Source organism: Pinus tabuliformis, chromosome 6 (genome assembly GCF_031772625.1).
Source record: "Pinus tabuliformis cultivar Carrire ecotype Pingquan chromosome 6, CPIR1, whole genome shotgun sequence".
Lineage (NCBI taxonomy): Eukaryota > Viridiplantae > Streptophyta > Pinopsida > Pinales > Pinaceae > Pinus > Pinus tabuliformis.
Window position 1 is genome coordinate 95,796,128 of NC_142292.1, and position 17,459 is coordinate 95,813,586.

General features: G+C 39.8%; 1 protein-coding gene across 1 annotated transcript in view; it reads right to left on the reverse strand.

Annotated features, from left to right (window-relative positions):
- LOC149257431 (uncharacterized) overlaps positions 1-13,964 on the reverse strand; it is a 46,871-nt gene extending 32,907 nt beyond the window's left edge. Inside the window, exon 1 of the mRNA XM_089414291.1 lies at positions 13,180-13,964. Coding sequence (XP_089270417.1) covers positions 13,180-13,713 — 534 coding nt within the window. The 5' untranslated portion in view covers positions 13,714-13,964. The remainder of the gene's footprint in view (positions 1-13,179) is intronic.
- Between the last annotated feature and the right edge of the window lie 3,495 nt (positions 13,965-17,459).

Consider the following 17,459-nt stretch of genomic DNA (forward strand, 5'->3'; position numbering starts at 1 on the left):
CGACATGTATTCATGGAGATATGAATTTATTTGTATTATTGATAATTTGTCAAGGTCAGCCAACAACCAAATTACCCCAACTTATCCTCAACATTGCATTATGTAATGGAGAGGTCTTCAAGTCATTTCACACACTCATCTCTTGTGATCTCTCTCTCCACTCGTTTGGGTTTTGGTGGAAAGAGAGGTCTAGAAGAGAAGCCCTATACGTTGTCCTAAGGAGAAGCCCTATACGCTGTCTTAGAGGAGATCTAGCCATGACCTAGCCGCAGGTGAAGAGATAGATATGGCCGCAGTCCTAGAGGGGAGATCATACCCTAGCCGCAGTCAAAGAAGGCAGCCCTAGCCGCAGTCAAAGGAAGCTCCAATACGCAGCCAAAAAGGAGCCCTAATCCGCTGTCTAAAGGAGGCCTAAAACGCAGTCATCCACACGCTGTCAAGAGGCCCTAATTCACTGTCAAAAGGAGGCCATAATTCCGCAGCAACGAGAGGCCATATCTGCCGCAAGAGGAAAGGTAGAAGAAGCCCTTAACTGCAGCTAAAGCAAGCCCTAGCTGTAGCAAGAAGAAGTCTGGACAGTGAGGTCATTTGAGGCCAATTTCAGGGGTCCGTTTAGAGGACAGAGTGACTGTTCTTGGAGGCCGAAGCAAGGAGGGTTTGCTGGAGGGTGCAGCAACAGTTTTCGGGTGTCAAGTCCATGCGCTGGGCTTGTAACTGCCCTAAAGGATCAGCATGGATGGCAGCATCCTATTGAGGGACAGCTGCAGCAAGAGGAAGGAATTCTGGGTTAGTTTGAGGGATGTTAGGGACTGTGGTTGGGTGCCTAACCAGTCCAGAACTGCAGCAGCCTAATTACCCTAGAACACTTAGCTAGTGCACAAATTTTGGAATGTATCTTGTATGTGTTAAGTCAGTTTGATGGGCAACTTGTAGGAGTCTTTAGGACAGCAAGTTTGCAGTCAGCATAGAGGGTTAAGGGCTGCATATTGTGCCCTAACTAGACTTGCAGGAGCAGCAATCAAACAATGGTGGAGAGCAGCACCTTTGTGGAGGAATGTTGGGTCAATGTGTTGACCAGATTGAATCGTGATTGCAGCAGACTGTTGCTGCCATGTGGAGGATCTTCTAAACAGCAAGGAGGATACATTGAGCTTACTGTTGAAGGCCTTATCTGCTGCTGTCATTAATTATCAGTTTTGTATATTTGTACTATCTCTCTCTCTGATTAACTATTGAAGAATATAAGAAGAATTGATCAAGGGTTTCCCCACATTGGGGTTTGTCCCTGGCTGGTGCCACATCTTGTGTCCTCTTGTCTTGACTTGTCTTCTACTGTTTATGTTTATGTTCTATCTGCATTTTAACATCATGCTAATGTGATTGCTAAACTGGACATTGATATTGGGCTGACAAGAAAATTTGAAGTAAATTGCTCTTAAGCATAGAACATAAAAAAATTAACAAAGAATGTGTAGATTATCAGCTTTTTACTAAGATTACCATTAAAAAGCAATGTACATTGACTTAAATTGATGATATATTAAATCCTAAGTTGCCAGGAAACAGATACGAATACAGATCTAGATTCAGATCCCAATATGGATCCACAAGATTTTTGAAAAGCAAAGATCTGAATATACTGGGAAAAAGCCATGTACAGAAAATACAATAATATATATTTTTTAAATTTAAAAATATATATATATAAATGTTAAAATCAAAACTAAAATCATGATTGTATCATGCTTTATACAAAAAGGATAACTATAAATACAAAATTTAGTGTATCATCAATGATCACTCTATCAATATGATGATGTAAGGTAGATCTAACTACATGTCCAAAAATGGATCTACATACTCATCATTTGAATATTTCAACTCTGCATCATGATCAGCCTGCCATCTTCCTTGAAATTTGCCTTAAAATCTCAAAATTCCCATCTAGTTACAATGGTAAATGAATATTTTAGATTGTTTAAGGACATGCTATAATCTATGTATCATATTGTTATAAGAGGACTCTTCATCTAGAGTGGGTGGGATTGATCTAAATAAATTATTAATGGCACAGCCATCATTTGTACGCTATACATTATTATCTATGTATTGTCTCAAAGCTTTCATGTTAGCATTATCGAAAAATGAAAATTTTAATTTTGGTGTTAGACCTTCTAGCTAGCATTATCATGTGCTATATGCCCTATAGGTAATTAATAGCTTAAGTATACAAGTATATATCCTAAATATTACTAATAGGCTCTGAAACCGGTTTCATTATTTTTTGGCCACGTGTCCGAATCCGGCGAATCGGATTCTATTCCCCCTAAATCGTGTCTAAATTTTGTGACATGTCATGTCCGAATGGGACATGATCGAATCCAGATCGTGTCCCATTCGGACACAACGTGTCACGAAATCCGGACACGAATCTGGCAAATCAGGACCCGCATGGCCATAAAAGGGCGAAAATGCTTATGTTTTTTATCATTTTGGGTCATTCTTTTTGCAAGAAGTGAATTGTGGGTTTGTTGTTAGGAGTTTGGGGCAAGGAGCCAAGGGTTTGGAGCGTTTTCAAGGAGATTCAATCAACAGGTAAGTGCATTTCTTCTCTATTTTTTTTGCATTTGTATTACATCAGTTTGTATATGCATTTCTTTTACAAATTTGTGCATTATTATTATTATTATTATTATTATTTATTTATTTTTTAATTTTTTTTCTCAGTATTCATGGCTCAATCAAGGGCAACAAGTAGGGGGCAAACGAAGGGGAAGAATGTCCCCATTGGAGATGCCCCTCCTCCCCCAATATCATCAGAGTCTACTGCAAGTAATGTTGAGGGAAGACTTCCTCCTAAAGGTAACATTGAGAAATATCCCTTATGGAAATATGTCACAAGAGAGGATGGGCCAAGCAGCAAGGGGAAGGGAGGAGGCGATGTAAATTGGAGATGCAACTTTTGCCACAATATTTTCAAAAGCACATATTTTCATGTGAAAGGCCATTTGTTGGCTTTACCAAGTTGTAGAGCTGGAGCTTGTACACAAGTTTCTTTACAAAAGAGGAAAGAAATGGAAAAAGAGTTCATTGTTGGTATGGCAAATGTCGTTGCAAAATCAAAAAAAACCAGGAATGATGACCCCCTTCCATTTTTGAGGAAAGGCACCACCAAATTTCCAGTTGAGAGTTCTATTGGGGAAAGAGCAGCAAAAAGAAAGGCAATTTCCTTGGTCCAATAGACAAGATTTTTCAAAAAGAGAAACGAGAAGAGCTTGATCTCACCATTGCCTTTTTTTTCTATCAAAACTTCATATCCTTTAATGTTGCACGCTCACCTCTATTTATTGAGATGTGCCGAGCTCTAACTCACGGATCTCCATCATGGTATGTGCCTCCTGTTTCAAAGAAGCTTAGAACCACATTGTTGATGATGGCAAAAAAAGAGGTGCAGAAAATGCTTGAGCCTATTAAAGCATCATGGCCAACATCTAGGGTTAGCATTGTTTCTGATAGATGGACAGATCCAGCACGACACCCACTCATCAACTTCATGGTATCTTCCTTGAATGGTCCAGTTTTCTTGAAAGCAGTGGATACACTTGGAGAATACAAGGATGCACAATATATGGTTGAGTTGTTTATTAAAGTTATTGAAGAAGTAGGTGATGATGCTTGTGTGCAAATCATTACAGATAATGCACCTGTTTGCAAGGTTGTTGGCATGATTGTGGGTGTTAAATATCCACAAGGGTTTTGAACACCTTGCATTGTCCATTCATTGAACTGAGCACTGAAATCCATTGCTTCTGATGTGCTTTGGATTGGTAACATTATTGAGGATGCACGGCATATCCATAACTTTGTGCAAAATCATACAAATTCCCTCACTATCTACAAGGATTACAACAATCTATCATTGTTGAAGATTGTTGATACACAGTTTGTCTGTTCATTCATCATGTTGAAGAGGTTGAGGGAGGTCAAGACCATTCTTGAGGCCATGGTTATTTCAGAGTTTTGGTCTTTTTGGAGAAAGACAGATCAACTAGCCTCTAAAAGAGTGAAGGACACAGTGCTAGATGATGCTTAGTGGGAGAGGGTAGAACTAATTATTCAAATCGTGGACCCTATCATTTCTTTGCTTCGATTTGCAAATACAGACAAACCCATCCTAGGAGAGGTTTATGAGGGATGGGATTCCATAATTGAGTATGTGAGAAGCATTATTCAATAGAGTGAGTGCCCCGAGTATGAGACATCACCAGAGGCCTTCTGTGGTACTATACAGGATATTCTTGTCAGCAAATGGGACAAGAATTGCACACCTTCACATTGTTTGGCTCACTCATTGAACCCAAAATACTATGGCCATGAGTGGCTAAATGGTGGACCTTCCCGCAAATTCCCTCCTCACATGGATGGTGAAATCTCGCAGGGGGAGGAAAGATGCATTCAGGCGGGTTTTTCAGGATAGAGCATTGCTTGATGAGATGGAGGATTCCTTTGCAAAGTTTTCAACTGGCACTGGTCGATTTGCAGGATATGATGTGATTAGAGACATGGGGCTAAGAAGCCCTATTCTTGGTGGGCAAATCATGGGGCAACAAGCCCTCCTCTACAATAGTTAGCCATGAGGCTCCTCTCTCAGGTGACTTCATCCTCTTGTTGCAAGAGGAATTAGAGCACATATGGGAATTTGTATAGGGTTAAGAAGAGCAGGCTTGAGCAGTCCAAGGCGGCGACAATGGTGTATGTGCACACCAACCTTCGTCTTATTTACAAGTAGAGGGAAGAGTGGTTGAAGGGAAAGACAAAGATGTGGGATGACTTTCCTGATGATACGGGTCTGGACAGCAGTGTTGAGTTGGCATTAGCCAACATGGATCTCAATGATCCAGTGCTAGAGCCCGTTAGATTTGATGATGGTGATACTGTAGAGGGGTCATCCTCCACACCAATAGATGCAGAGACGACTATGGATATAAGGGAGGAGGAGGATGATGAGGAGAGCAGTGGTGACCATGATGATGAGGACAGTGATGTTGATTCTAATGAAGACTATGAGGATTGATGACTCATGAGTCATGGGCTACCTACTGCCTTGAGGCTTGTATACTTGTTGTTTTGTATTTTCTATTTCTATTTGCCATTGGCATTGCACTACCTATGTAACACATTTTGATTTTGATGACTTAATGAGAAAACTACAGCTGTCAGTGTCTTTATATTACTATCATGTCTGTCAGTGTCTTTATATTACTATCATGTCTTTCTCCTATTGGATCATTGATGAATTGAATATGTATTATGATTTATCATTTATGAATTTAGAATTTATGATCATTGATTTATCATTTATGTGACATATATTTGAATTTTGTATGTATATGCATGCTATAATGTTACTTACTTTGTAAACAGTAAAACTTACATCTAGATGAAGATCTATGTTTGAAATCAATGAATTTGTGTAATAAATATCTAATTTTTAATATATATGTATATATATATAACGTATCCTAATGTGTCCTATTTCGGGGGGTCAACGTGTCTGAATCCAACACTTGAATCCCCGTATCCGACGAATCCCCGTGTCAAGTTACTTAGCTAATAAGTAATCTAACTAAAAATCTAAATAGAATGTTCAATTTGTAGAGTTTCAAACATGTGGCAAATATCCTTAAAAAATAAACCAAAAACTCTAATGTTATTTGCTTAGGATCTAGCAAGTGAGGACTAGCTAGCATAGGGTCTGTTTGAGTAGCATGGGATCCATTTCGAGGTTTGAAGGATCTGTATATGTGGCGGATCCTACGTTGATCTGGGTGGATCCATATTTGTATTTGTATCCAAAACGCAAATTCGCGTAGCCATCATCAAAACCCCATGGGTCCAGTAACACACATTAAATCAATTGTAGGGAGCTACATACATCAATAAGATTGGTATGAAGCCCAACTACCACCAAACCAACATGAAACAAACTCGTTAAGGACTACGCGAGTGGCTAGTGATGGCTTTTTGTCTTGCTAATTCCCAAATAGCTTTTATGTGGATGAAAAATGAAGTAATGAAACCATATGTGGACTCTTTTTTTGTAGTTTCGATAGACAACATTGGTGGTGTTGAACAAAATGTAGGAGGAACATTTGCATCATCTGAACCAAGTTTTTGCAACTTTGGACAAAAACTAGTTGTTAGACACCTTGAAGAAATATAGATTCTCAGAACAAAAGTTAATCTACCTTGGATTCTAAGTGAATCATAAGGGCTTGAGAATTTATCTAGCTAAAATTGAAGCCCTTGTCAATGATGGCTTGTTAGGTCAATGAAAGCAAGTAGCTAATATAGCTCTCACCCAAGTTCAAGTCTATCCAAGTGGAACGCTTATGCATACCTATGCTTGCACTTGTGGATGTGCACCTCCACACGCAATAGCAATTGGGGCCAAGGGTGTATTGTAGGCGACTTTAACAAAACAGATACCCCCCCCCACTCATGATTACTTCGTAAAAAAGCAACAAATTTGAATGATGCCAATGGTACCCCCGTAATGATAAATCTGGGCACATTAGCCTCATCATGATAAGTGAAAAAATAGTTCAAAATAATTGAAGTTGTTGTCATTTGTCCTTGACCATAAAATTTGCACAGTTTTATGGGGATGTCAAATTATTTGCATAAAGTCATTGTACATTTCTCCAACACTCAAGCCCACTTACCTCCTCGACCAAGGATCGTGTTTAGTTTGACTAGGTAGTAGCACAACAAATAGAATTTGATGAGATCAAGCACAAGGTAGTTATTGTCCCACATCTTGCTTTGTTTAACAATCAACAACCATACAAGATAGAAATGGATACTTCGAAAAATACAACTGGTACATTGTTGATGCAGAATAAGAGACTTGTAGCATACCAAACTAGAACTTTCTCAAGCAGAATTCTAAACCATTTTGATGTTCACACAAAGTATGCTTTGGCACAAATAGACAAACATTGATGACATTGTTGGCTAGGCTAGGAGATGATCGTGCACAATGACCACAAGTGGTTCTAATACATCTAGACTCTAAGCAAAATTTAGAATTCTCAACATATGAAACGCATAAATTATCGACAACAATTTAACATGGTCATCAAGTCTTGAAAAGGAACTACCAACATTATTGAGGATTTCCTTTCAAGGCCATCAATAAACAAACTAGCTCTACAATTTGGATTCAGCGAATTCAAGAAAACCTATAAATATTACCCAAACTTTAAACAGATTTACACAATCATGCAAAACCCCTAGAAATTGTTGATAGAAGAGTTACACGATGATCCACTAAAGGACAATATACCATAGATGTTGCAAGCAATGTGTCCTTCAAGGTGAACATTTGATGTAGATGTTGCAAGAAGTGGATTGGTTCAAAAATTTAGGACACTTTGAAGTGGAGAAGATCACAATAAATCTGCAACACCATTTTCAATGGCAAGGAATTGAGTAGATGGTGGCAAAGTTTACCTAAAATTGCCACCTTTGCAACATTTTCCAATCGATTATGTTCATTGACAATCATTAGAACCAATGCATATCTATCGACAATTGAATCGCTTCAACAAAATGGTTATAATGATTCCCTTCAAGTAAATTATCACAGTGCAACTTGCAACACAATTGTTCTTCAACAAAGTATATGTGTGTTTTGGCTTACAATCTTCAATTAATCTCTAGCAAAGACACTAGATTCTTGAGTTATTTTAGAAATCCCCATGAAGATTGATAAACAAGAAGATGAAAAAGAGCATTGCCTTCCAACCAGAGACAAATGGGCATAATGAGGTAATGAACCACACCATGTTCAATTGTAGCACATTTTCAATCACAAGACCTAAAGAGTTGGGATTTCAACATCCCTTATGTGTAGCATAAGCTAGAATTGTGCTTGCATGTTGCAATTGGCATTTTTCCTTTTCAGGTTCATCTTTGACTTCTACCTAAAGACCTATTCTAGTCAAATTGGGTCTAGTAGTTGTGACAATGATGAGAAACGAACTTTTGTTGCACATGGGCAAGCAATTCAATTTATTGGATCACACCTAATAAATTCATACGCAAGCACTGGATGCTTTGCAAAAAAATTCAAGTAAAGCAAGACCCCTAACATGAACTACACAAAATTAAAATATCAATTCCAACAAGAAGACGAGCCATGGATTTACATTCGAAAAGTGTGCTTCAAATAGAAGGATCAAAAGCTAAAACCTCTCAAATATAGCCATCCACCATTTTCAAGAAAATACAACATAGTAAGTTTTGGCTAGCCTTGTCACAATACACAAGCATTCATCTTGTGTTCAATGCAACTTGTCTAAAGCTCTTTCAGTCATGGGTATTAAATGGGGACAAAAATGGAATTATTAGTGCATTTCTTAAGGGGACAACTACAAATGTTGACACTAAGTTGAGGGAAAATAGTTTTGTAGAGCAGCTAGTTAACAATTGGATATAGTTCGTCTTTATCAATTAAAGGGCAATTTTGCTAGCCAAAAAATGGAATACCACATAATAGAATAAGATGTAGTTTACCTTACTGATTTTGCAGTTGATGGGGACCAACAACTCCTAAGTAAGGAATTTTTCTCATAGGATCAACTATTTGACCAAGTCAAAAGGTCATTGATATGTACACAACCTCAAAAAAGCACGGGAGGAAAGTTTTACACCCTCTACACCAAAACAAGAATAGTTTCTGCATTGATTCCATTCTTAAAAATAGCACCAAAATCCAATACTTGCATCAGGGCACAACACTACACCAATGCCAACATCCCCAATGTGTGTTACAATAGTAGATGGAGGTTTGCTAATAGTTGAAGAACGAATCACTCACACTACTATTCAAGTGTAATTGCAGCACTGCAATTCTTGCAGAAAAGATTTCCATTGCAAGTTGAATTCATAGAAAGCATGCAAAATACTAGCAATCACGCAGTGAAATGCAAAATTTACTAACAAAAGCAAACAACAATAGATTGTCATGTATGAATATTTTCTCTTGTACATTACACATTGTAACATTAATCTTGTAATTGCCCTGCAGAGGATGTGAATCAACAAGTTGCCCAGTTGATAATGATATTCTATCATCATAAGCAAGGGTATCAGCTTGCCCACACCTAGCAGCTTGTCTGGCAAGCCCACTGCCACCATCCCAATTCCAAACAAGGCATCGCATTAATCATTTCAAGCATAAACGTACGAAGGGCGATGGGTAACCTTTGGATTCGTATATCTCATCCCATGCAAACCAAGCAGACATTCATGGCTCTGCAAGGTCAAGGACACCACCATCATTTTAAGCAGAGGGGGGTTGCTCGCAATATCACTCAAGGAAAATTAAGGCTAGTTCTCGCTACATTTTAAATCATGGAGACTACCCCCACTTCCCAGCAGTGCAAAGCCAAAGACTTCAGCTGCCAAGCGCAATGCAATTCCTAGCATTCACGCTTGCAATAAGCCCTCTAGGATCTCAACTCTCAGTATTCATCTGTGCCTTGCCCCCGCAAGGAGCTCTATCACTCAAGTTCGAATTTCTAATTGATACACCCTACAATGCATTCCAAGATTGCCTTCTTTTCATGATCTCTCTACTCTCTCCAATCTGGAATTCTTGATTCTGCTTCTTTGTTACCTTTCTTGGCTATGTTTTTTTTGCAAGCTTCCTTACTTCAATGTCCTCACAATTATAACTTTCTCCCCCCACTATCATTCTGAGCAATTTGTTCCCCCATGGTCTCACTCTGCCAGCCCTTTGTTCTTCCTTCTTGTAAATTTCCCTTCACTCATGGTTTAACAAGTCTCTCGCAACTCGTCGAAGGGGCAAGTCTAGTCCTGCCCCCCTCTCTCTGCATGCCACCCATGCACATGCCTCAGCTAAAGCAATAATGAATTGTTATTAGTGTATCATTCTGGAAGTCATGCACCAGGTTATTACCAACATTGAAGGGAAATTTCAATAGGCAAGAAGATTCGTTCTAGATCATCATGTTGAGAGAGAAACCTAGGATTAGATTCCCGACACAAGGAATTCCACTAGAGCAAGGACTTCTACCTACATGTAGACAGTCAACCTATGTTGGCATGTCAAGACACTTATGGGTCGAGTCCTTACCGACCGAACTAACACCCAGCAGGAGCTCCTCATTTGCATGTCTGAAATAATGGAAAGATTAGGCACCATGGAGAACAAAGCAAACAAAATGGATGACAAACTCAAACTCTAGAAGCAAATTTTTGGTGCCACCCCGTCGTCGTTAGCCTCAATCGAGGACTCTTGCTCTCCAACTCAAGCATAAAACCAAATAACATGATAGCTCACGCAACTCAAATTTTGTGCCACGACTTGTTACAAAATGTATTCTTGTCTCTCAGTCCATGTAATTTTGTCTATATTCGGCCCTGTATTTGGTTTAAAGTCTCAGACATACAGGTCAAACACAATGAGGACACTCTGAAAATTTTGTTTCTTTGTTATTGGTTTAGTCTCCCCAGTGGCAAACTAGACAAGTCCATCTATGATGTAATCAAGTTTTTTCATGCATTAATATAAAAGCGCTCCTCTGATCTTATGAAGAAAAAAACATTAATCTTGTAATTGGAAGTTAGATAGTCAAGAATCTAAGTAATTTGCCTCAATTAGATTGTTTAATTGTTACTTCCATTGTACCAAAGTTACTAACTTGATTGAGACCTTTACTTCTACATCCTATTTTGTTAACACAAAATTTAGATTTCACAGATGCCAAATATATTGTGTGATTGATCTATCCATGTTATTATTCATCAATTCTGCAATGAAGTTTGTTGGGTGCAATTTTGTTGCACCACTCTTAATAGTGTGCATAGGGGCCAATGGCAATGAGGAAACATTTTCCTATTCTAGGAAAGTGCAATCTATTGAGACCTTGTTAAAATGTGCAACTAGGGCCAAATTCCACTTTGGACAGCTCATTTGAAGAAGATGATTATTGGATTAAATTCCTCTTTCTGAGAGGGACCAAAATCAACCTTAGCATCACTGAATTTGCACAAGGAAAAATATGTTTCTGAAATGAAGCCCACACATGCAATTTGTCGAGGTCGGCCTGGGGTCAAGTTGGACAAATTGACCCTCCTCCATCTCATATAAATAGAAGAGACCTCCAATCTCATTTGGCACATTCACAACACATCATTCTTCTCTCTCCTCATCTGATTGGGTCGTACAAATCACAGGCAGCCTTGTTTCATCTAACATGTGCGAGTTTTTGGAGGATAGTTTGCCTGGGCGTTGACTTTTTGTTTCAGCCAGATTTTACCAGCGTTGACTGAGCCTTGTTTGACCTCCTTGACTGCAATTTTTGTGGGAGATTTCTGTTTGGACAGGTCACACTATTTGGCACAGAAATTGAGAATTTATGGGCACTTCAGGTTGACCAACTTTGACTGCAGATTTGTTGATTGTTTTGGGCTGACTTTGACTAGCAAGAGAGGCCGAGTTCCTCTCTCCTTTGACCAAGCTGTTTTGGAGAAGTTTGACCAGACTTTGATTGCTGTTGACTTTCTGGTTAGAGCTGATTTGACTGCTGTTGACTGAGAGCAGAATTGCAGATTTGACAGGACTGTTTTGGACAATGCTTTGGCAAGTCAATTTTGACTTTGACTTTGTATTATTGTACCCTCTCTCTGTGCTAAACATTTGATATTTATAATAAGAAGATTGATCAAGGGTTTTCCACATCTTGGGGTTTTCCCTGGCATTAGCCCAATATTGGTGTTCTCTTGTCTTGGCTTGTCTTCTACATTTTGATTTTATTTATGTTCTATCTACAGTTACTGTCAATGTGATTAACGGTTTATATGATTGTTATTGGAAATTACGTGGAAATTATCATTGGGCTAATAAAAGGACATTGAAATAATTGTTGCAAACATAGAACATACCATTGTTATCTAAAATTAACAGACCTCCAGCAGTAAAAGAACAAGATGTTCATTATGAGGACAGCCCATGTAGGTGGATGATGGCATGTTAGGAAGTCCTAAAATAGATAACGATGTTTCTACAAGAACAGCCTGCACAGATGAAGAACAACCTATGAGTACATTGTACTATCAAATTAGAATTAGAGATGTTTCGCCGAGGTTCAGGGAAGTGGGCAGTAAGTTTTGTGGTAGTTGTTGAGACCCGCCAAAACTCAAGAGACAGCACTGCCAATGACAGGGATCAGGACCTGTAAATATGTATATATAAAGAGAGAATACCAGAAAGACAATGACTTGTTATGAATGGTTAAATCCCAAATAAACATAACGCAACAGCCAATTATGTATTTTGAAATTGAAAGAGGTGAATTTTTGAAATTGAACGAGGTGAATTACTGTTTTTCTAGAGGCATCACTTGTCCAGCGTCTGAAAGAGGTGAATTACTGTTTTTCTAAGGGATCGCTTGTCCAGGGTCATAGACAGCTGGCAACAATAAAATGAATGGACCTAGACATAAATGTACCAAGTTAGAGAACAAAAAAATAGGGATAAATAAAAGGGATGCAATCAAGCATGTAGGAAATGTCAAAAAGCCTTGTTCCTCTTGCAGGTAAACGGGTGTTATAGGCCAACTGTTTCTATAGGACGTCTATAAATGCCATTGTAAATTGGAAACACGTGCTTGCAATCTCTATTTCAAACCTTCAAGTACCACAACGAGTTTGTCGGGCTTATTGTAGACCATAAGATACTCTTTAAAGAATATCCTTTTTCCTTTCTTTGGTTTAAAACAGACATTTTGTCAGACAGCAGAAGCTTACCAAGTTCAAATTAGGGGCGTTTCTTCGACCTTCTGGACCATTTTTTTTACCAGTGAAGCAAACCTACTGTTATATCATATATGCTGTTTGGTGCAGTAGTACAAGAAGCAGTATCTCAAAAATAAACTGTAACGAAAGGGCGGCGAACAACACTGTTCTAGTGGAAGCGCTCAACTACTTACCCCTTTGTAAAACCTAGTGAGCAGGTCAATATGAAGCCCTATCAAACCTTGATGTTTTTATAACCCTAATAAATTTCTGGAGTTGAAAGCCCTAGATTCAGCAAATAATAAAGCTTACAGTTCAAAATTCAAAAAACAAGGGTAATCGCGTGTGAACCTCATCACATTCCCGCAGAAAAGCTAGTTCTTGATCAGTCTTGTTCCTGAGCTTAGCACGATACTGACAAAACGACTGGAACTGATAAATAAACTCATCGATCATATCCCAGAGCCACTGATTCGGTAACTGCATGTTAACCACGCCGTGAACAATGACCTGAAACAGACTACAATAATTGTCCCAGGATTCGACCCGCTGCTTCAGATTTGGGGACAGCCTCGCATAAAGATGGCGGAACCACATTTCTCTGTAAAGCAAACAGAATACATGATCGTTGTCGACGAATGGAGCAATGGCCTCCACCGAGGGCCACGGAGATTCCTTGAACATTCGTTCGCTCAGCTTCTGGAAGCTGCCCTCGTACATCTGGTGGATTTCGTAGACATTTTTTTCTCTGATATGTCTGTAGAGAAATACCACGAAGGTCCTCACAGCGTCTGGAACGAATAGAGGATCGTAGGTGGATTCCTGCTGTTCCACGCCGTCATCGTAAGTCTCCTCGTAGTCGCGCCCATAGCTTTCGTACGCCATGAATAGATGAAACTGAGCTAATGGGTTGCCTGTCACTGTTGAAAAACGAAATGGGTCGTGCCTTGTCTCTCAAGCTCGAGGAACTACCATGGGGGCCGAACAATACCAGGGTTTCAACGATGTGCCTTCAAACCCTATTCTGAGGTTTTGCTCTATCTGCCTGTGCCTGACGACGTGTGATATTAAATTGTTAATTGTTAAAAATAATAAACCCTGCGCACTTTGCTGTGCATGTCACTAATTTAGTGGGGGGTCTAAGTGCAACACCTATGCGATACGTTGTTTTGATTTTGTAGTTGTCGTCATTTATGGCATGTGTGGGAGGTTTTTTTTTTCTCTCGAGAAATGGAGGGTGTCTAGTCCTAAATTTTTTTTTAGTCTAGAGTAATAATAGGAGGGTGTTTATATACTTTGTTGTGTGGTTTAATGCTAAGTTTTGTTGAGTGAATGTCACGAAACCATGGTTCAAATTTCATTGAGTATAGTGTCATGTTATGATCTCGATTCAAGGAGTGGACTCTCCTTTTTTGTGAGTGTGGAATCTTGCTAAATCATAAGATTTGATATGTTGTATAGTAGCATTCCCAAATTTCATTGAGTATAGTGTCATGCTATGATCTCGGTTCAAGGAGTGGACTCTCCTTATTCGTGAGTCTGGACTCTTGCTAAATCATAAGAATTGGTATGTTGTATAGTAGCATTCCCTTAGATTAGTCCAACCAGTTACTGATTCACCATGTGGTAAAAAAAATGAGAAGGGTGTTTAGGCTTAAATCATAAGATTTGGTAGCTAAATCATAAGATCTGGTTGATCCTATGTATCCCTTAGATTAGTCCAACCAGTTACCAATTCACCATGTGGTAAAAAATTAGAAGGGTGTTTAGGCTTAAATCATAAGATTTGGTATGTTGTATAGTGGCACCAACGAGGGTTGATCTTGTGTCTCCCTTAGATTAGTCCAACTAGTTACCGATTCACCATGTGGTACAAAAAAATAGAAGGGTGTTTAGGCTTAAATCATAAGATTTAGTATGTTGTATAGTGGCACTCTTGCTAAATCATAAGATTTCGTATGTTGTATAGTGGCAGCAACGAGGGTTGATCCTGTGTCCCCCTTAGAGTAGTCCAACCAGTTACCAATTCACCATGTGGCAAAAAAAAATAGAAGGGTGTTTAGGCTTAAATCATAAGATTTGGTATGTAAAGATTTGGTATGTTGTGGCAAAGGGTTTCCTGTGTCTCCCTTAGATTAGTCTCTCTTATCATGTGTCTCCCTTAGATTAGTCCAACCAATTACCAATTCACCATGTGGTAAAAAAAATAGAAGGGTGTTTAGTCTTAAATCATAGATTTGGTATGTTGTATATAGTGGCAGCAACATAAGATTTGGTATGTTGTATAGTCGCAACAACGAGGGTTGATCCTGTGTCTCCCTTAGATTAGTCTCCCTTATCCGATTCACCATGTGGTAAAAAAAATAGAAGGGTGTTTAGGCTTAAAAAAAATAGAAGGGTGTTTAGGCTTAAATCATAAGATTTGGTATGTTGTATATAGTGGCAGCAACATAAGGTTTGGTATGTTGTATAGTGGAAGCAACGAGGGTTGATCATGTGTCTCCCTTAGATTAGTCTCCCTTATCTTGTGTCTCCCTTAGATTAGTCCAACCAGTTACTGATTCACCATGTGGTAAAAAAAAATAGAAGGGTGTTTATTCTTAAATCATAAGATTTGGTATGTTGTATAGTGGCAGCAACATAAGATTTGGTATGTTGTGTAGTGGCAACAACAAGGGTTGATCATGTGTCTCCCTTAGATCAGTCCAACCAGTTACCGATTCACCATGTGGTAAAAAAAAATAGAAGGGTGTTTAGGCTTAAATCATAAGATTTGGTATGTTGTATAGTGGCAGCAACGAGGTTGATCATGTGTCTCCCTTTGCTAAATCATATGATTTGGTATGTTGTATAGTGGCAACAATGAGGGTTGATCATGTGTCTCCCTTTGCTAAATCATAAGATGATCTAATATTCACCCTATGAGTGACATTAGTTAAAGATTTATTAAACAAAGGTATTACAGACTCATGTGCTGGTGTGTGTTATGTGTTATTGAGGCAACGGATCGATCAGATTGCCAATACACAGACAATAAAATGGAAAGACAACAGAGAATTATAGTAAGCAAACATAAAGACACAAGCAATTTTAATAAGGAGTTCACCCTATTCTCCAGGGCTACATCTCTTGTCCAGCTTTCAGTGGTGGCCTTGTTTTATTGTGCCTTTAAGCAGAGAAATTACAATACAGGGACTCAATGTGAGTTCTCCTAAAGCAGGTTTTGCTTGACAGGGTGGTCCTTGGATTCCCCAAGCCACTTGAGTACACAGACTTCTTCTTCCTACCAGCTCTGTGACCTTCTAGTCAACAGGGGAAAGCCCAATGTGGTGCTCAGCCGGGACAGATCCTCTCTGGGATGGCTCGAATCTCTCAAGCCTTTGGTGCTCGATGTTGCCTCTGGTCAACTCGACCCTCCGTCCTCTTTTGCTTTGCTTTACTGCCTTCTTTCTCTGTGTTCTGTCCTCCTCTTGGGATTTTGGTCTCTTCCTCTGTCTCTCTTGGGTTCTCTGTCCCTCTCGATGATTGATTAACTGTGTATCCTATCTTTGTTCATGGCTTTTAGCCATTCGTTCCAATGCATGTTCAGTTCCTCTTCCGCCTTTGTTGATTCACCTTCTGCAGCTGCGCTTGGAGTTCCTTGTTCGACGTCATCATGAACGCTCAGGGAGTGGCCACATGTCCTCCTCTAAACGGCGCCAACCGACTTCATCAGTTCGTTTCTTCAATTACGTCATGGATGAATCTTTCCTCCACCGTGGCAGTCAAACGAATTCCAAATCCCTTCTAAAACGCGGCATATTCCCTTGTCGATTCTACTTCCTCCGTCGGGCACGATCTCAGCCGTCCGATCTGGGCCCTCTAGATCCAATGCCATACGCACATTTCACGTGGTTGACTTGCTCGACCGATAGCGCGGGATCAACAACGGTTTTCTCTCACCTCCGCCTGCCACGCGTCGATCGATGTATGGAATTGCTCCGCTCTCGTCCAAAACCTCTTACCGTTTAAGGGCGCCCCGATCAATACCACCGGTTTTCTAGAGAGCGGGTCCCGCCTTGTATGTTTAGCGCTTTTCCTTTTCCGCCTGCGGTCCTCCGGCTCCCAATGCGACCGAGTGCTCGGGCTTCCTTCATTTCGGTCCTGTTCGCCCAGCGATGCATATCAAATTCCACCTCTGTTTCTCGATCCAAGGCTCCCAGGGGCTAATTCGGGCTCCTGCGCAGTCTCCATGGGCCTCGGTCAGCGCACTTTGACCAAGGTCCTCGTCGTTCCACGCTGGCTGCCATTGCCACTGGTTCAGGGGTGTTTTTGATCATTGTTTTGGATTCTTTAGAGATTTGTCACGTCCGAATACATTCATGGTTTCTTGACAATCTTCTATGGATCTGATTCGGATAACAACCTTCCCACTGAAAAAGCTTTTGGACCACCAAAAATTGGTTTTCAAGCATCGACTAAGTGAGGGTACTGCTTTCTCACTTGTCCATTCTCAATCCACTTTGCACTGCTCGGTTTTGAACCTTTGAGCCCAATCCTGAGGTACTCCACATCTCCTCTGCGTGTTGTCCTCACCTTCCTGTCCAGCACTGTGTCTTCCTGCAACTCATTAAGATATTCAGGTAGCAGGT